This window comes from Microtus pennsylvanicus, chromosome 6 (assembly GCF_037038515.1).
Source record: "Microtus pennsylvanicus isolate mMicPen1 chromosome 6, mMicPen1.hap1, whole genome shotgun sequence".
Classification (NCBI taxonomy): Eukaryota; Metazoa; Chordata; class Mammalia; order Rodentia; family Cricetidae; genus Microtus; species Microtus pennsylvanicus.
Window position 1 is genome coordinate 1875742 of NC_134584.1, and position 19362 is coordinate 1895103.

General features: G+C 57.8%; 2 protein-coding genes across 7 annotated transcripts; one reads left to right on the plus strand and one right to left on the minus strand.

The window, feature by feature from the left end:
• Nucleotides 1-3764: 3764 nt before the first annotated feature.
• On the minus strand, nucleotides 3765-9399 carry Reep6 (receptor accessory protein 6). Of its 2 annotated transcripts, XM_075975495.1 has the most exons (6): nucleotides 9159-9399; nucleotides 6108-6201; nucleotides 5887-6025; nucleotides 4734-4902; nucleotides 4171-4251; nucleotides 3765-3940 (listed from the first exon to the last, which is right to left on the minus strand). In XM_075975495.1, exons 1-6 carry the CDS (start codon nucleotides 9271-9273, stop codon nucleotides 3903-3905), a joined length of 636 nt encoding a protein of 211 aa, XP_075831610.1. In that variant the 5' UTR covers nucleotides 9274-9399; the 3' UTR covers nucleotides 3765-3902. The 2 variants fall into 2 exon arrangements, with proteins under 2 accessions (XP_075831610.1, XP_075831611.1); XM_075975496.1 differs by lacking the exon at nucleotides 4171-4251 and having other exon boundaries at nucleotides 9159-9397.
• A 397-nt stretch (nucleotides 9400-9796) lies between these two features.
• Nucleotides 9797-17927, plus strand: Pcsk4 (proprotein convertase subtilisin/kexin type 4). Of its 5 annotated transcripts, none has more exons than XM_075975499.1 (15): nucleotides 9797-10234; nucleotides 10495-10599; nucleotides 12890-12982; nucleotides 13062-13190; nucleotides 13400-13476; nucleotides 13573-13661; nucleotides 13863-14035; nucleotides 14122-14334; nucleotides 15251-15351; nucleotides 15427-15530; nucleotides 15603-15720; nucleotides 15943-16125; nucleotides 16269-16393; nucleotides 17059-17181; nucleotides 17307-17927. In XM_075975499.1, exons 1-15 carry the CDS (start codon nucleotides 9923-9925, stop codon nucleotides 17357-17359), a joined length of 1998 nt encoding a protein of 665 aa, XP_075831614.1. In that variant the 5' UTR covers nucleotides 9797-9922; the 3' UTR covers nucleotides 17360-17927. The 5 variants fall into 5 exon arrangements, with proteins under 5 accessions (XP_075831614.1, XP_075831615.1, XP_075831613.1 ...); XM_075975500.1 differs by having other exon boundaries at nucleotides 9830-10234; nucleotides 17059-17132; nucleotides 17307-17926; XM_075975498.1 differs by having other exon boundaries at nucleotides 9857-10234; nucleotides 15427-15720; nucleotides 17059-17132; nucleotides 17307-17483.
• The last annotated feature ends 1435 nt before the right edge of the window (nucleotides 17928-19362 follow it).

The following is a 19362-nucleotide window of genomic DNA, read 5'->3' on the forward strand; positions in this document are numbered from 1 at the left end:
GTAAACGAAAATGAAGACCGCAGGAAGATACCTTCGCTGGCCGGGCCTGGGATCCCAGTGGGGAGGCGGGGAATCACCAGGGTCACCTAGGAAGCTTAAGGAGAGCGTCTCAAAATAAAAATGGACAGTCAGGCAGTGGTGGCGCACGCCTTTGACCCCAGCACTCGGGAGGCAGAGGCAGGCAGATCTCTGTGAGTTGGAGGCCAGCCTGGTCCACAGAGCGAGTTCTAGGACAGGCTCCAAAGCTATAGAAAAACTCTGTCTTGAAAAATAAATAAAGTAGATGGAGGGCCTGCCATTGTGGCGCAGATGGTAGAGAGATTGCCTGGCAGGCGTGAGAACCTGCGTTCGAACTCCAGGAGCAGGGAAAAGGCTGTGCAGAGGATCCTGGGGCTGATGGCCGGCTTAGCCAGGCCCATGGCTTCCTAGTTCAGTGAGAGTAAGGTCTCACCTAGCCTAGGCTAGACCCTGGTGTCTAGACCCATACCTGGCTCCTCTGTGGTTTGAATTAACGGGCCAGGTTGAGGAGCAATCAAGCTTCTGGCCTTGACAGGAGGGCCCCTCCTTTCCACTGCCTCATCAATGGCTGACCCGGGTGGGTGGGGCCCACCTCAGAGGGGAGGAGCTATTACCAGTTCCCTTTTGCAGCCCCCCCCATCCCCAACTCTGAGCAACCTGGATTCCCCCACACCCCTACCGGCCCCTACCCACCCAGGCCATACTGTAGTCAGATCCCTTTTTCAAACCAGCTGCTGCAGCCAAGGGGACAGGCATCCGGGGCTGCAGCCAGGGGACAGGCATCCGGGGCTGCAGCCAGGGGACAGGCATCCAGGGCTGCAGCCAGGGGACAGGCACCCGGGGCTGGGGGAGGTTAATTAGAGCAGAAGCTGAAGTCCTCCCCAAGATCTCCAAGTCACTGTAGGTCCTCTGCTCCAGGGACAAGGGCTTTTCATTTTCACTGCTCCTCAAACTTGCCAGGCCCTGTCCCCCTCCCCCACCGTGCCTTGCACCTCTGCCCTGGGACCTTTGGACACCTGCTCCTATGACCCCTGGCAAACAGCAGTCTTCTCAGTCTTACTTCTGCAATGATTTGCTGAAATTTATTTTTATTACCTTTTTTTAAAAAATTCTTAATATGCACATCAGGCTAGCCTGGAACTCACCACATAGTTAGTCCTGGCTGGACTGTAACTGCTATGTAGATCAGGCTGGCTCAGACTCAAAGAGGGCCTCTTGGCTGTGCCTCCTGAGTTTTGGAATTAAGGACCTGTGATACTACACCCCACCCAATACTTCTGAAAAGGTCTCGTGTAGCCCAGGCTAGTTTCAAATTCCCAATGTAGCAAAAGATGACCTTGAACAAACAAATGCATTGAGCCCAGTATCCCAAGTTTCTTACTACCTCCTCCACCATTCGAATGCACCAAGATGGGGGCAAACATTGACTGCTCTAAGATGTTTCATTTTCTGGAAACTGTGTTGGAGGCATAGAGGACACACATCCCTAGCAGAGCCTTGGGAGAGATTGGGTTACACAAGACAAAGTCACCCCAGGAACAACTCGGTGACAGCATTGTGTGCAAATACATTAGGGTTTATGGCTGATCCCACTGTGATTTCTACTGAATATTCCAATTGAAGAGCTAGGGGTGGATAGGCCAGCGAAAATGAGGGGTTTGAGGCATGGTCAGGTTGGAGCCCCGCCTAGAATCCCCAGTGAGGGGCCGGGGGCGTGGCCAGAGATGGAGCAGTGGTCCAATACTCAGAATCCCTGGATACCATCTGAGGACTATGAAAATAAAATCCAATTACCAACTGTCTCGGTCTGTGACCCTGGCTGTCTGCAGGGTGCATCTGGACCTAGCCGGTCCCACACTGGTCCCATGTGCACAGCCCAGCACGCCACCTGCCTAGGCACAAGTATCAGGTGTGGCCAGAGCTGTCCTCTCACCTGCTTGTGGGGAGAGAGAGGAGGGAACAGACTTGGCCCTAAGTCTATGACGGGATGGGGGTGATTGATGTGTGTGTGGCTATGTGGTCCCTACTGAGACATTCCTGCCCGAGGGAGGGAGGGAGGGAGGAGGGAGGCTCAGAGACTAACAGAAGGGCCAGGAGTTATGCTGCCAAGGAGGACCCCAGCTCAGTTCCCAGCATGCACCTTGGCGGCTTCACACCTGCAACTGGTGCCTCTGTCCATTGCCAGCATCTCATGCACAGACATTGGTGGTGGCGCACTCCTTTGATCCCAGCACTTGGGAGGCAGAGGCAGGCGGATCTCTGGGAGTTCGAGGTCAGCCTGGTCTACAAGAATAAGTTCCATGAAGGGAAGGCTCCAAAGCTACACAGAGAAACCCTGTCTCGAAAAAAAATTAAAAATCTCAGAAAACCCTGAGAAAGCTTTCTGGTCTTTTGAACAACAGGGAGAGAACTGGTCACCCTGGCTGGGGTGACTCCCCCCCACTTCTGTAAGTAACACCAATAAACTACACTCCCAGCCAGAGCAGCTGATTGCATGTCTCTGGCCTGTGGCTACCCCCTCATCTGGAGCAAACACTAATAATGTTTTTCCCACACAAGTGGTTCATCACTGTGACCTCAGAACTTGGGTGGCTGAGGTCAGAGACTATGTTCCCAGCCAGCCTGGGCTACACACCAAAACGCTGTCTCAGGGAAGAAGGGAGGACATGGGTTTTCTGCCTGGGCCTAACCACGTGGTTGGGGTTCATTCCCGATAGTCCACCCAGCAGCTGAGCTGACACGCTCGTGAGCCTGAGCCGGTGATTTTATTGCGTGCTTCGGAGGATAGATGGTACACGGGGACCCCAGGTGGTGTTTCATGTGCACCCTGACAGATGTTTGATGGGCTCACATGGGGCTCCCGTGGAATTCATGGGCAGGTTGAACATGTGGGGGCCCAACAAGTGGGTGTTTGACTTGGCACTGTGGCAGATGTCCGACTTTGGTGTGTAGGTGGGCAGTTCTCTTCTGTGGCTCTCAAGGACAGATGTTTGGTGTGACTCTCACGGTGCTCCAGTGGCTCCAGCGGGCAGGTGTCCAGGCATGGCCCTAGTATGCCAGGTGTTGTAAGAGCCAGCAGTGTCTTGGGCAGCGCAGCTGGTAACTCGGCCATTTGCAGGTGATCTCCGTGGTGGACTCGGATATGTACTCCAGAGAGGACTCAGAGTGACAGGGGGCTAGGCGCTCGGGCTCGGGCTCAGGCACCGAGCTGCCGCCTGCCACCTCTGTGGTGTGTTCCTTCGGGTCCTGCTTGTTCTTGGAACCCTCATCCCCGGGCTCGCTGGGGGCCTTGCTGCCAGCCTGGTTAGGATCAGGGGGTGTGCTGGGTGACTGGGCTCTCGGCGAGCTCTGGTTGGAGACGCTGATGGGCTGTGTGGAGGTGGGTGCAGATGCAGCTGCTGTCGCCCGGCCAGCCGGCTGGGCTGACGCCGAGGCCTGAGGGGTCTGCTGGTTGTTCCCCAGGTGCCGGCCCGCTGTCCGAGTAGGTCCTGAGGACCGGCCCGCTGGCTGTGAAGACCCCCCAGAGCGCATGGCCGGTTGAGAGGGCCCCAAGGACGTACTGGGTAGCCGGGTACGCTGTGCAGGCCTGGAAGACATACTGCCCCGGCTGCGATGGCCCCGGGCCTTACTGGGATTCTGGGAGCCACTAACAGAGCCTGTGGCCAGCTGACCCCGGGACGCAGATGCAGAACCTGGGCTGACTGGGGATGGGGACTGCCCATTCATGGTCCTCGATGGGCTTGCTGTTGGCTTGATTGGGCTCGAGGGTCGGCGTTGCTGTTCGGTCTCTGTCTGGGAGTCTGAGGAGGAGTCAGAGAGCTGGGCCTCAGCTGTGTGCTCTTTGTCACTGGCCAGGGGCTCTGTGCCCAGGCTCCCAGGGGATCTCACTTGTGCTTCAGGAGCAGACTCTGACCTGACTTGGCTGTGGAGAGGAAAGGGACAGTGTGAGTGGGGAGATGAGGAGCTGCTGGGAGTGTGTCATCAGCTCCTCTGCAGAGGCAAGCTGCTCACCCCTGCAGACACTGTGCCCAGAGCGCATGCATACACACATCCGTGGGCACCTGCAAACACATGCCCAGGGCAGCATGCGCAACCAAACATAAGCACACTGAATGAACACAACCCTGCACAGCCCCGCCTGCAGTTACGTACGGTCCGGTTCCAGAGCGGCTGGGGGCTCCATTGTTGAGGCTGGGGTGACGAGAGCCCGGCCCCGTGCCAGGGCCTGCAGTACTGGTTCCAGACAGCCAGGGAGAGAGAGGCAGACAGTAAGAGAACAGCAGAGCCAAGCAGGGGTTGGTCGCGATGCAAGACAGGGAATGTAGCCAGAGCCAGGAGGCTCGAGACAGGTGGGCAGAGAGGAGAATCCAGCCATGGGGACAGACGGCAGAGAGAGGGTCAGCTGAGACCCAGGAGCCAGCTGGCCCAGGGTGACACTGTCATGCTTGTCATCCCAGTAATCAGGAAGACGAGAAGATCAGGAAGGTCACACTCTGCTACCTAGTGAGTTGGAGGCTAGCCTGGGCTCCACGAAATAACAGAACTAGCGATGTGTGGTGGCATACACCTTTAATCCTAGCTCTCGGGAGGCCTGGATAGGTGAATCTCTGATTTTAGGCCAGCCTGTTCTACACAGTAAGATTCTGTCTCATAAAACAAATAAACAAATCCAGGATCCAGACCAAGCTCACTGAGCATCCACCCTGAATACACACCGTCCCGGGTTATCCCAGCCGCTATGTCCAATGCCCTTCCGCTGAGATTGTTCACTGCGCTGTCTAGGGCCACGTGGTGTTTTAGAAATAGTGGTCTTATGACGCGATGGTACAGTATTAGAGCCCCGTTCCAGGATCCCGGAGTCATGCAGAATAACAGGAAGGCGCACTGTGTGGAAACACACCACACTGTCATACACAGGGCCCTGCCCCACACGGGACACACCACAGTCACACACAGGGCCGTGCTCCACACGGGACACACCACACTGTCACACACAGGGCCCTGCCCCACACGGGACACACCACAGTCACACACAGGGCCGTGCCCCACACGGGACACACCACAGTCACACACAGGGCCGTGCCCCACACGGGACACACCACAGTCACACACAGGGCCCTGCCCCACACGGGACACACCACACTGTCACACACAGGGCCCTGCCCCACACGGGACACACCACAGTCACACACAGGGCCCTGCCCCACACGGGACACACCACAGTCACACACAGGGCCCTGCCCCACACGGGACACACCACAGTCACACACAGGGCCCTGCCCCACACGGGACACACCACAGTCACACACAGGGCCCTGCCCCACACGGGACACACCACAGTCACACACAGGGCCGTGCCCCACACGGGACACACCACAGTCACACACAGGGCCCTGCCCCACACGGGACACACCACAGTCACACACAGGGCCCTGCCCCACACGGGACACACCACAGTCACACACAGGGCCGTGCCCCACACGGGACACACCACAGTCACACACAGGGCCGTGCCCCACACGGGACACACCACAGTCACACACAGGGCCGTGCCCCACACGGGACACACCACAGTCACACACAGGGCCGTGCCCCACACGGGACACACCACAGTCACACACAGGGCCCTGCCCCACACGGGACACACCACAGTCACACTCAGGGCCCTGCCCCACACGGGACACACCACAATCACACACAGGGCCCTGCCCCACACGGGACACACCACAGTCACACACAGGGCCGTGCCCCACACGGGACACACCACAGTCACACACAGGGCCGTGCCCCACACGAGACACACCACAGTCACACAGGGCCCTGTCCCACTCCTTTGCTGGTCCCTGCCAGAGTTGATGGCCTGCCCACCTTGCCCGCGTAATAGAAAGGGAACCAGAACAGGAGTAGATCGCTGAAGAACTCGATCAGGCCGAACAGGGCGTATACCACCCAGTAGGTTAGCCACACAGTATCGTCTTCCTTGGCTGGGCTCTCGATAGCTTTGACTCTGTTGAAATGGGAATGTGCATGTCTGCTCTCTCCCGGGGAGCCCCCAGGAGCCCCCCCCCCAGGCTGCCCTCCACACTCACGAAGCATATGCGGGGTATACAAATCCGATGACATTGCACAGTAGAGAGGCCCCGTAGCCGAACAGAAGATACAGGCTTAGCAGCGCGAGAGCCCCTGAGGAGACAGCGTGGCCAGCAATGCCTCTGATGCAGCCTGCAGCCCCTCTTCCCTGGGGACACTCTGGGCAGTGCACCCTCGGTCCCATGTCTGCCGCACCTCCCTCATAGGGAGTGCCCCAGAGCGGGCAGGGACCTTGTTCAGCTCCGGGCTAAGGCTCAGTTTTGGTTTTTTCTTCTTCTTTGAGACAGGGTCTCATGATGCAGCCCTGGCTGACCTGCCTGCTTCCACCTCAGCCCTGGGATTAAAACACTCTGCCATGCTGGCTAAGTTTCTGCCTTTTCTGTTTGATTTTTGAGAATGCAGCTAGTTTTGTAGCCCAGGCTGGCTTTGAACTCTGGCTCCTCCTATCTTAGCCTCTGGAATGCTGGGGTAATAGAGTACACAAGGTCATCCTTGGCTACTAGTGAGGTCAGTGCCAGCCTGGGCTATACGATGTCTCAAATCCTACTACCTAAAAAGGTTTGGGGGATGATGTGGTGGGTAAAATGCCTTCTGTGCAAGCATTATGGCTTTGATTTTGGACCGCAGCGCATACCAACAAGACAAAAATGGGCTTGCTGCCGTGCATAGGCCACCTCAGCACTTGGTGGAGGGTAGCGGAGAAAAAGGCTCCTTGAAGGTCATCTGACAATCAATGTTCAGCGAACTTACCATCTCCAGAGAAAATGGAGAGTGGCCAGCCAGAGGGCTCAACAGGTAAAGGCACCTGCCAAGTAATCAGGGACATCTAATCTGATTGTTGGAACAATGGGATGGAAGGAGAAAACTCTCTGTGTGTGTGTGTGTGTGTGTGTGTGTGTGTGTGTGTGTGTGTGTCTGTGTCTGTGTCTGTCTCTCTCTTTCTTGTGCGCGCACTCTAGAAACCCCCAAACAAGCAAGGTTTCAACTGACCAGGACTCTGCACCAGGCTGGATTGTCCACGTGCAGGTATGGCTGGTGCTGATTCCCTGACCATACTGTAGGGAACCTTCTTTTGGCCACTAAGACATTCTCAGCAATGAAGAGCCCGGGGATCCCACGCCATTGCCACTGTGCACTTACTGTTAGAAAGGGCCACGTGAGAAAGTGCTGGGGAACACCTGAGGTCTAATCTACTCCAGAGAAGGCCAGAGGCGGGGCTGAGCTAGAGGGGGTGGAAGGGGTTTGTCTACCAGAGAGGACCTTTGCCCTCAGGGTAGCTGAGCCTGAGCTGTCTCCTCCTTCCTCCCCCAGACTGTTATCTGCTGGGACACAGGCTTCTGGGTCTAAGGTCAGAGAGTCCCTGCCCCTCCTTCCACCTGCTCTGGGTCTTATCCTGGGATCTGAGACTGAACAGCAGGGGAGCCCCAGCTGGCCCCGGCTGACCAGGGTGACCTCCCATCACTGCCCTGAGTCCAGTGGCCTGCTTCATTTAGTGCCTGGGGGCATAGGATGGCCATTTGGGGCAGTTGAAACCTAAGATTTCTCTATTTAGATAAGGGTCCTGAAACAGGAGAGGGATGTCACCCTGTCTCCAGCACTGTTGGGGGAAGGGCTGTCCCAGTGTACTGGTCCCCTCAATCTCTTTAACTGCAACCTCAGCAGGAGGAAGATAACCGTGGAACCAAAGCTATAGGGCAGAGAGAGGAGGCGGTGACCGAGGGCGTGGGACGAGGAGGTGATGGGCAGCTTTCCACCTGTCCTGACTCCTGTGCCTCAGTTTCCTTCCTGATGCTACCCCTCCCAGAGTACTGTGATGCAATTTCCCTAATGATGTGAAAAGCCAGAACAGAGGTCACAGTCTGTACCTGGAACCTGCACAGCGGGACAACAGGCTGTCTCGGGGTGCTGAGTCACCCCAAGAAGCGGGATATCCTGGGATCTGGGCACAGCCATCAGATCCCACACACACTGGGGTGTGGGGGCCCGCCCTCCAGCTGATGGGGCTGTCTGTCTGGAGAAGGGGCTTCGTGACCTGTGACACAAGTCCTTCACACAGACCCCATGGTCTCATGAGTCAGGCTGTGGGATTCTGAAGACATAAAGGGAGCACAGGAAAATCACTTTGGAAAGACACACAGGGGCCCTTACCACACCTGCACAAAGGACCTGGGAATAGAACGGACCTATAATTTGGGTGCTTGGACGGTCCCTCCCTCAGACTCCCCATCCCCAAGATCCCAGCTGGCACCTTATCTCAACAAATATTGACTCAAAGGTATTGTGTTGGGGCAAAGAGGGGGTGCTGGGTCAGTCTTCATGTTCCAGAGATGCATGGGATCATTTCTCCGTGAGAACATTCAAGAAGGGGCTGGGAACGCATAGAGGACTGAGTGGGGGTGCTTCTTGTTTCTCCACCCACACAGGGGCCAGCTAGCCACTGGAAAAACCAGACTTGCAGGGACTTGGGACCTGGCACGCAGGCTGCACGGGAGAGTGCTTCGAGACACTAGGGTGGCCTTTTCCAAAGACCCTGGAGCACAGGCAGGTAAATTAAAGTCCCTCTTCTCCAGAATCTAGAATAAGAACCTGCAGGCAGCTCAGAGTCCCCAGATAACGTCAGGGTCCATGGGAGAACCAGAACATGTTCCCCTTCCATGGATGGCGTCTCAGGACATCTTGGTTTCCTGTTGGAGACCCAGCTGTGCACCCCTTCCCATGCAGGATGGAACCCTAAATCCAGGTTAACCATGGACATGAGGTAGACACTCCTTCCCGGTCTGAGTCTTTATGGCCTTGTGGAGGCCCTCAGGGTCCTGGGATGTGAACCCCTTTCTGGTCAGAGTCCCCAGGACTTCACGACGGACCCGGGATGTGAGTACCTTTTAGGGATACCACAGCTAGGTCTGAGTTTCTAGAACCTCCCATAACTCGTCGGAGACCCAAGACTTCAAGGTGCCCATCCCGGCCATGCACCCTTTCCTGGGATGGAACCCAGGACCTCATGTGCCCGCCGGGGACCCGTGACATGCACCCCTCTCCAGGAGGCTCACCCGCGGCCAGATACCGCTTCTCTACACCGGTCTTGGCTTCGAGCGCTCCGAGCGCTTCGGTGGCAACGTTCTTCTGCTCTAGAAACCGCTCGAAGCGCTGGCGCAGACCGTCCATGGCAGCGGCGGGCCCGGGGCAGGCCACTCAAGCACACCCGCAGCCTCGCGCACCGGCTCCGCCGAGGCCGAACAGCCTTCGACTCCCGCGCGCCCGCCCGCCCCGCCCCCGGCCCGCTACTTTCGGGCTCCGGCCCTGGCTCCTCCTCCGGCCCCCGGCTCTGGCCAATAGGAGGGCAAGGCGGACAAAGGAGGTGGGGCCTGCCCCGTTTCCCCCGCCGCATTGCCCTCTGGCCAGGGCGGAGGCCGGCCGGACCGTGAGGTGGCCGGAGGGGGTGGGGCACCAGGCTGCCGGCGCGTTGATTGGTCAAGAGGATTGACGAAGCGCGGTGAGGTGGGTGGAGCTAGATGAGGAACAGGTGGGCGGGGTCCGGCTAAAGACAGCGCTGAATGGACAGACCAGAGAAGGCGGGGTTTATCACAAAGGAGGCGGGACTACACTGGATAAAACGATGCTGATTGGAAGATGTGCGGAGGCAGGGCTAATTCTCGAAGGAGGGGCGTGGAGGAAAGTGGGCGGGGCCAAATAAAAGGTTGAGGGGGATCCCTGTGATCTTGCAACTGCTCCTTAGGCCAGATGGAGGGGTTGTCCTTGTATAAGTTGGGAAACTGAGGCTCCCGAACGCTTAGGTCTGTGTGGATGTCTCTCCATGTGGGATATTCCCACCCCTCCTGGGTGGGGGCAGAGGGAACCGCAAGGCTCCTTGGGAGCTGAAGGAATCTGGGTTGCTATGGTGTCCGGGATGGGGTGGCTTCCTGAGGCCCCGCCCCCCGCCCCGCCCCCCGCTATGCGGCCCTTCCCAACCGCGCTGTGGCTGGGTCTGGCTTTGGCCCTCCTGGCTGTGGGGTGGGCTTCAGCCCGGGCCCCCATCTATGTCAGCAGCTGGGCCGTGCGGGTGACCAAAGGTTACCAGGAGGCTGAGCGCCTGGCACGTAAATTTGGCTTCGTCAACCTGGGACAGGTGGGTGGGACCTGGATGGATGGGACCTGGGGTGGGGACCTTAAGGACCTCAGATCTAGACATATGGGAGGGGGTTCCCAAGATCTCCCCAGATACGAAGAACGTGTCAGTGTGCCCCCTCAATGTTCAATTCGGGATCCTGCAGCCCTCATCTGGGCACCTCATTGAGGCCTAAAATGCCCCGGAAAGTGCCCTCCATTCTTGGGGACTCTATCAAAGGAGCCAGGTCCCAGCAATGCCTCTGTCCATCACATTCCCAGATCTTCCCTGACGACCAGTATTTCCATCTACGACACCGGGGTGTGGCCCAGCAGTCCCTGACCCCACACTGGGGCCACCGTCTGCGCCTAAAGAAAGAGCCCAAGGTAAGTGAGCCCCTGTTTGCCGTCTCCTAAGGCCAACCAAGCCACCTTCTGTCACTCTCGTTTTTATGAATGACCCGTAGGTTTGTGAAGTGGGACCTGGTTGGGGAAGCCATGAAGCATGGCACCTACCACAACACGGCATTTGTGGGGAGCTCTTACTGAGGGCCCCTGCCCAGCTTCTCAAGGACAGAGCTCTTCTCATGCTGGTCCTTCCCGCTCCAAGCCGTAAGATGTAGGGAAGGAACTGTGCCCAAGAGAAGAGCCTGGAGTGGATGAGTGCGGCGAATCGGGCGCAGAGCCCGTGTGTTTCGGGCGCTCCTCTAGGTCTACCCACATTAGGCCAGTCCTCCACTGGCATTCAAGGAACTGGCACAGAGTTGTGGCAGTGTGCGCCATACACGATTACGAGATACACCGAAGAGGCGTTCGTCTTCAGCACCAGGAGTTGCTGTCCTAGTGCAGTGACAGAAATGCCACAACCAAGGCAGCTTAGAGAAGGAAGAGTTTATTAGAACTTTCGGCATCAGAGGGTGAGTCTGTGCCCACCATGTCGGGGAACATGGCAGCAAGCTAGCAGGCTGGCACACTGGGGCAGTGACTGCTACCTACATCCTTATTCACAAAAGGAGGCAGAGAGAGCCTTCCATCCGCCTCCCAGCGACACTCCTTCTCAAGGCCACACATTTGTAAACTAGCTGTCAGAGCCTGTGGGACCCTTCTCATGAAAATCTCCCCAAGGACTAAGTGTCTTCAGAGGCCAGAAGAGAATAGAGTCAAACGGGAGGATTAGGGCGTTAGGGCGAAGGGACGAGATGAGTTGGATGGGTGGACGGACAGATAGACCAAGTCAGGTTACCCAGGAGAGCGCGGCTCATGAGAGTAAGAAGGAGGTATGAGGAGAGGGGGGCTTGAGCTGGTGTCGGCAGAGCAGCACGTGCAAAGGACCAGAGGGGTGGAGGTGACAGGCTGAGGCTCAGTGGCGGAGCACTTGCTCAACAAGCCGGTTCCATCCATTGCACTTCCACCAGGCGTGGGAGCTCACGCCTGTCATCCCGGCACTAGAGAAATGGAGGCAGGAGGGTCAGGATTTCAAGGCCATCCTCAGCTGGCTACGTGGAGTTCAAGACCAGCCTCAGCTACGTGAGCCCCTACCTCAGGAAACAGACATAGAGAGTGAGAGGGTTCAGAGGACAAGGCGCCTGCTGTCCAGCCTGGCTGAGCTCAGTGCCCAAGATCTACAGAGTAGAAAGACAAAACTGGCTCCCATGGTTTTATAAGATTTACATTTTTTAAATGTGTATTTCTTTTGACTAATGTGTATTAGTGTTTCTCCTGCTTGTCTGTGTACCATGGACAGATGCAGGTGCTGAGGAGGTCAGAAGAGGTCACAAGATCACTTGGAACCTGTCCCAGATGGTTGTGAGCGGCCATGTAGACACTGGAGATTGAACCCCGTCCTCCGCAAGAGCAGCCAGTGCTCTAAATTACTGAGCCATCTTCCAGCCCCAATAATTATTTGGCCTTCACATATGCTCTGGTGCACATATATGTGCACATACACACAGAGGAGAGAGAGGAGGGAAGAGGGAGGGGGAGAGGGAGAGAGGGAGGAAGAGAAAGAGAGGGACGGGGGGGGGAGAGAGGGAGGGAGGAGAGGGAGAGGGGCGAGAAGGAGAGGGGGGAGAGAGAGAGAAGAGAGAGAGAGAGAGAGAGAGAGAGAGAGAGAGAGAGAGAGAGAGAAGGAGAGGGAGAGAGACGGGGGGAGAGGGAGAGAGGAGGAGAGAAAGGGGGAGAGGGGGGAAGAGTGAGGGGGAGAGAGAGAGAACAAATGAAAAACAAGAGAGAACAGACACACGAAGGCAGTGGAAGCTGTTGTGGGGTAGGGGTGTCCTGACCCAGAAACTGTGTTGAGGTGGTGGATTTTCAAAGTTCTGCTGGGTTGGGGGTGACCTCAGCTTCCAACAGGGGATTTCCAGGCCAGCCGTGGCTCTGCAATGTGACCTTGTCTCAAAACAAAAACTAGTGCCGCAGGAGGGAGTCAGCAGGACTCGGCAAGAAGGAGTAGGTGGGGACCAGAAGACCCACACCCATCCCCAGTGGCTTCATGCAGGCATCCTCAGCCTCAGCAGTTTCTGAGAACATGGCTTGAGGAGCATGGGCACCCAAAGAGCAGTTCAAGCCAACATTCCTATCTCTCAGCAAGCACCTCCATGGAGGCTCACAGCCCTCCTGCTGCATCCCACAGCCCTAGAGGTAGTGATGATCCAGCACAGCCCGTGTCCCTCTGCAGGTGCAGTGGTTTGAGCAACAGACCCTGAGGAGGCGGGTGAAGCGCTCCTTGGTGGTGCCCACGGACCCCTGGTTTTCCAAGCAGTGGTACATGGTAAGCACTTGGGCTGGGCCGAGTGGACAGGGGCCAGCTTGAACCCCACTGACCCCAGGTTCATCTTGGTCTGTTTTAGAACAACGAGATACAGCCAGATCTCAACATTCTGAAGGTTTGGAACCAGGGACTGACCGGCCGGGGAGTGGTGGTCTCCATCTTGGATGATGGCATTGAGAAGGACCACCCCGACCTCTGGGCTAATTATGTAAGTACCGGGCTGGGGAGACGGCTCAGAGGTCAGAAGCGTTGGCTGTTCTTTCTAGAGGTGCCCTCTTCTGGCCGGCAGGTGTAATGCAAGCAGAACACTGTATACATAATTATGTGAGCCCTCCAGGGGTCTGGGCAGCGGGGCTGGTCCCCAGATCCAATCAGGTTCACCTCCTTTCCATCTTTCTTTCCCTGCCTGCTCTCCAGGACCCTCTGGCCAGCTATGACTTCAATGACTATGACCCAGACCCCCAGCCTCGCTACACACCCAGCGATGAGAACCGGTAAGCTAGGCGCTGGTGTACCAGGGATTCCCTCGGCCAGTGGAAATGCCACGGTGGGCTGTGACATGGCTACTTTCCTCCTTGCCCTGGAATCAGGCATGGGACCCGCTGCGCTGGGGAGGTGTCTGCCACAGCTAACAATGGCTTCTGTGGTGCTGGTGTGGCCTTCAACGCCAGAATTGGAGGTACCAGGGGTGGAGGCTGGGGGATGTGAGGATAAGCTTGATCAATAGAGGAACGCCACTCCCAACCCTTCCCCCGTTCCCACCACGGGTTGCTGGACAGTGCCAAGCCCCAAGCTGAGCGTGACTAAAAGGTGGCAGGGAGGTAGCCTAGTAGGGCAAGCAGTGTTGGTGCTGGCGCAAGGCCCACGCCCACCCGCGCAGGCGTGCGCATGTTGGACGGCACCATCACGGACATCGTGGAGGCGCAGTCCCTCAGCCTGCAGCCGCAGCACATACACATCTATAGCGCCAGCTGGGGGCCCGAGGATGACGGTCGCACGGTGGACGGACCAGGCATCCTCACTCGGGAGGCCTTCAGGCGTGGCGTGACCAAGGTGCACAGGGAGCGCACCGTGGGCGGAGGGGCCCTAACCCTGAGGTTGAAGGGCTGACTCCTTCTCCGGGGTCACTTCCCACGCAGGGCCGCCAAGGACTGGGTACACTGTTCATCTGGGCCTCGGGAAACGGTGGCCTCCATTACGACAACTGCAATTGTGACGGCTACACCAACAGCATCCACACGCTGTCGGTGGGCAGCACCACGCGGCAGGGTCAAGTGCCCTGGTACAGTGAGGCCTGCGCCTCCACATTTACCACCACCTTCAGCAGCGGAGTGGCCACCGACCCACAGATAGTGAGCACCCAGCCAAGCCCGCAGCAAGGCCCCGCCCCCGTAGAGACCTCACCAGACCCCGCCCCCAGGCTTCAACCTGGCAGATGGTCCACCCACAAGACCTACCCCACACAGGCCTGCCCCTCCCGACCCGGCTCAGGCTCACAGCCCCTCCGACCCCCTCCAAACTAGACGCAACCATGTCGGCCCACTTAGCAACTCCTCTGCCTCCCTGGGCAAGATCCGCGCCAATGCCTCTGCTGGAGTCGGCTCCCTGGTCTCGCACGCCACCGTCACACACGGGGCCTCTGCCCCCTACCCACCTGGTGTCTGCAGTTGTGCTTCCTGCCTCCGCACTTCTGTCCCCCAGACTGAAGTTTCAGAATTTGGCACTTTTTCTTTTCTTGGTGTTTTCGAGTCAGGGTTTCTCTGTGTAACCGCCCTGGCGGTCTTGGAACTCGCTCTGTAGAGCAGGCTGGTCCCGAACTCAGAGTTGACTGTTCTTGCCTCCCAAGGGCTGGGATTAAAGGAGTGCGCCACCACTGCCGGGCTGGTTTTCGCTTGGTTTTTTTTTTTTTTTTTTTTTTTTTTTGAGATGTAGGGCCGTATATCATTATGAACTCAGTGCTCGGTGGTTTTGGAAACTAGTCCTTAGTCCTCAGTACTTGTTAAACCTAGTCATTCATATTCACCATACATGAACCAGGCTAGCCTAAAAGTCCCAGCTACGCCTGCCACAGCTCCACAAGTGCTGGGTTTGAGCGCCTGCATCACTCGGCCCAGCTGGGGCTTTTGGTATCCTTTGAGCTTAGTCCTCGGTGTCTTCATACTTAGCTCAATCTTCAGCACTTTGTGAACTTAGTCCCCAGTACCTTCCAAACAAATCCTCCATCTGGGCCGCCACTGGGCTCAAGATCCTTCTGCTGTCTGTCACCAGGTCACCACGGACCTGCACCACCAGTGTACCGACAAACACACGGGCACCTCGGCCTCCGCCCCGCTGGCCGCTGGCATAATCGCTCTGGCTCTGGAGGCCAAGTAGGTGACCTGGGGCCCCGCCCACCGCCCCGCCCCCACGGGCGGCGCGCGGCTCACCCGCCCTCGCCCCCCCAGCCCGCTCCTGACCTGGAGGGACCTACAGCACCTGGTGGTCCGCGCGTCCAGGCCGGCGCAGCTGCAGGCGGAGGACTGGAGGATCAACGGCGTGGGGCGCCAAGGTGCGGCGGGGCCAGGGAGGGGACTGGGGTGCCGTGCATGCAGGGCGAGTGACGGCTACCCCTCCCGCGCAGTGAGCCACCACTACGGCTACGGGCTGCTGGACGCAGGGCTGCTGGTGGACTTGGCTCGCGTGTGGCTGCCCACGCAGCCACAGAAGAAATGTGCCATTCGGGTGGTGCACACCCCAACGTGAGGGAGGCCCCGCCCCCACCCCGCCCCACTAGGGGAAGCCCCAGCCACGCCCACTGGAGGGAGGCCCCCCACATTCCAAGGAGGCAGGGAGGATGTCCCAAAACCTCAGTTTACCCATCTAAGGGAGGAGAGTGCCCTCAGATCCTTCGACCCCCCACCCCCACCCAGACCCGCCACCGGGCCCATGGCAGGCCCCCAGGACCGTCCTCACCTTACCAGCTCCATCCTGCCTCGGATGCTGGTGAGGAAGAACGTGTCCGCGTGCTCCGATGGCTCGCACCGCCTCATCCGCTCGCTCGAGCACGTGCAGGTCCAGCTGTCACTCTCCTACAGCCGCCGCGGGGACCTGGAGATCTCGCTCACCAGCCCCATGGGCACACGCTCCACGCTCGTGGCCATCAGGTATGAGATCCTCCCAAGGGACCCTGTGGGCTAGTGGAGTCCTGCCTAGCCTCCTGCAGGTGGTACCCTACGAGGGTGGGACTCAGAAGACACGTGTTAGCCACCATCCTTCCTGTCTCTCCCGTGCCACCCTTTGGCCACAGACCCTTGGATATCAGCAGCCAAGGCTACAAGAACTGGATCTTCATGTCCACCCACTACTGGGATGAGGACCCACAGGGCCTGTGGACCCTGGGTCTGGAGAACAAGGGCTACTATTTTAACACAGGTGAGAGAGTGGGCTGTGGCTGCCGGGTTGTGGCTGCAGGGCTGGGGACTCTGTTTTGGTTTACCTACAGCTACAGGTTCCACAACCCAGTGGTTTTCTCAGAGAGTCCATGTAACAGTTACTTTAGCACACAGTAGGTGTTGTTACCTAGAGGATGGTTGAGTCCCAGTCACTGGTACACAGAAGGGCAACGTGGGGGAGGGAGGCTCTGGCCACTGGCACACAGTAGGTGTACTAACATGGGGGAAGTGTGGATCTGGCCATTGATGCATAGTAGGTATAAGGTTTCCTGAAGGAAGTAGATGGTGGTGGGGGTCTGAGCACAGTGACACACAGTAGGTGCAGTCACCTGAGGAAAGGAGGGAAGCCTGGCTATCGATAGACAGTAGGTGTGCAAAAACCTGGAAGAATCACGGGGGTGGTCTGACCAGGGGTAAGTAACAAGTTATTATCTACTGGAGGGGTATAATGAGGTCTGGCCACTAGCACACAGTAGGTGACTCTACCTTGGGAAGCTGGGGAGTCTGGCCACTAGCACACAGTAGGTGGATAGCAGCCAGGCTCAGCTGACTTGGCCCTGGGTGGGAGCCACTGAGACTGGCTACAGAGCCAGGCAGGCCACTGACAGCATGTCCCCCTTGGTGCCCACCGTGACCCCTGCCCAGGAACTCTGTTCTACTACACGTTGCTGCTGTATGGGACGGCCGAGGACATGACAGCGCGGCCTCAGGGCCCCCAGGTGACCAGCCGCACGTGTGTGCAGAGGGACACAGAGGGGCTGCGCCAGGGTGAGTGGCCGCAGCGCATGGTCACTTGTTGGGGGAGGAGGCGCAGCAGCCCCGGGATGGGTGGGCGGGCACTGGCTGTACCTCCAGCTGCAACCTCATCCCTGTCTCCCTTCTGCCCCATACAGGAATTCACGGTTCCTCCACCACCCTGGCCTGGCTCTGCCTCATCTCTAGCTGAGAGTGATGGTGGCTCTACAGCCACACAGAACAGCCAGTGACCGAGGGACAGGCCAGCTGTCACCCTCCTCTTCACCTGCCGAGGCAGCTGACCAGCAACTATGCGAGCTCCAGGGCTCCTCCAAGGCCTGCTACCTCTGGCGGCCATCCCAGCTACCAGTCCTGGGCCATGATGCTGGCCCAGCTGGCCAGGGCCTTCAGGAGACCCCTCTCGGCTTGAGGAAGGCCCACCTACCCTAGGCTAGACACCCCAATGCCCGAGACCCTGAAGGCTGGGGAACCAGAGATGCCTGACTCAAAGAACAGAGGGCGGTACCCAAGGCCCCGCTCCCAGGCTGGAATAGGACCCTGCCCCAGAAGGCCTTGGCAGATCAGCAGCAGCCCACTGCGTGGGCCATGGCTACGCCCAGTGGAAGAGGTGTCTCCTTACGCATTTTGGAGCAGGACAAGGGGTGCAGTGGACAGAGGTCAAACCACAGCCACTAAACATCTGTCCCTTCCTGCCCAGAACCGTCCACAAGCCCCATGTCTGACCTCATAGTTGGCAAATAAAAGTTAAATAGATGTCAAGTTTGTGGTGTTCTTCAGGGTAGGGGGTGCCCAGGGTCACCCAAATAAGACAAGGGCCCCTGGAGGACTACAGAGCCATAAAGGGAGTAAAGAGACTACTCCAGGCCCAGAGACTCCCGGTGGGAGGAGAGAGCCTGGGCCAAAGTACGGCCCACCGCCCATTCCAGTGCCGAGATACAGCACAGCCACAAAGAGCAGACTAGCTGAGATACCACAGCCACGAGCAGACTAGCTGAGATATCACAGCCACGAACAGACTAGCTGAGATATCACACAGCCACAAAGAGCAGACTAGCTGAGATACCACAGCCACGAGCAGACTGGCTGAGATATCACACAGCCACAAAGAGCAGACTAGCTGAGATACGACAGCCACGGGCAGACTGGCTGAGATATCACAGCCACGAGCAGACTAGCTGAGATATCACAGCCACGAGCAGACTGGCTGAGATACCACAGCCACGAGCAGACTAGCTGAGATACCACAGCCACGAGCAGACTAGCTGAGATATCACAGCCACGAGCAGACTAGCTGAGATACCACAGCCACGAGCAGACTAGCTGAGATACGACAGCCACGAGCAGACTAGCTGAGATACCACAGCCACGAGCAGACTAGCTGAGATACCACAGCCACGAGCAGACTAGCTGAGATACCACAGCCACGAGCAGACTAGCTGAGATATCACAGCCACGAGCAGACTAGCTGAGATATCACAGCCACGAGCAGACTAGCTGAGATATCACAGCCACGAGCAGACTAGCTGAGATATCACAGCCACGAGCAGACTAGCTGAGATATCACAGCCACGAGCAGACTAGCTGAGATACCACAGCCACGAGCAGACTAGCTGAGATACCACAGCCACGAGCAGACTGGCTGAGATACCACAGCCACGAGCAGACTGGCTGAGATACCACAGCCACGAGCAGACTGGCTGAGATACCACAGCCACGAGCAGACTAGCTGAGATATCACAGCCACGAGCAGACTAGCTGAGATATCACAGCCACGAGCAGACTAGCTGAGATACCACAGCCATGAGCAGACTGAGATACCACAGCCACGAGCAGACTGGCTGAGATACCACAGCCACGAGCAGACTAGCTGAGATACGACAGCCACGAGCAGACTAGCTGAGATATCACACAGCCACAAAGAGCAGACTAGCTGAGATACCACAGCCACGAGCAGACTAGCTGAGATATCACAGCCACGAGCAGACTAGCTGAGATATCACAGCCACGAGCAGACTAGCTGAGATACCACAGCCACGAGCAGACTAGCTGAGATATCACAGCCACGAGCAGACTAGCTGAGATATCACAGCCACGAGCAGACTAGCTGAGATACGACAGCCACGAGCAGAAGACTAGCTGAGATACCACAGCCACGAGCAGACTGAGATACCACAGCCACGAGCAGACTGGCTG

Bases quoted from the DNA above. Each gene is read 5' to 3' on its own strand.
- Reep6 (XM_075975495.1), bottom strand. From the start codon at position 9,273: ATGGACGGTCTGCGCCAGCGCTTCGAGCGGTTTCTAGAGCAGAAGAAC. The intron at 6,202-9,158 runs GTGAGCCTCCTG...CTGTCTCCTCAG, and splicing joins GAAGCGGTATCTGGCCGCGG to GGGCTCTCGCGCTGCTAAGC. The intron at 4,252-4,733 runs GTGTGTATTCAG...GTCTGGAACCAG, and splicing joins GGCTGGGATAACCCGGGACG to TACTGCAGGCCCTGGCACGG.
- Pcsk4 (XM_075975497.1), top strand. From the start codon at position 9,923: ATGTGGGATATTCCCACCCCTCCTGGGTGGGGGCAGAGGGAACCGCAA. The intron at 13,662-13,862 runs GTACCAGGGGTG...CCACCCGCGCAG, and splicing joins CTTCAACGCCAGAATTGGAG to GCGTGCGCATGTTGGACGGC. The intron at 14,335-15,250 runs GTGAGCACCCAG...GTCTGTCACCAG, and splicing joins TGGCCACCGACCCACAGATA to GTCACCACGGACCTGCACCA.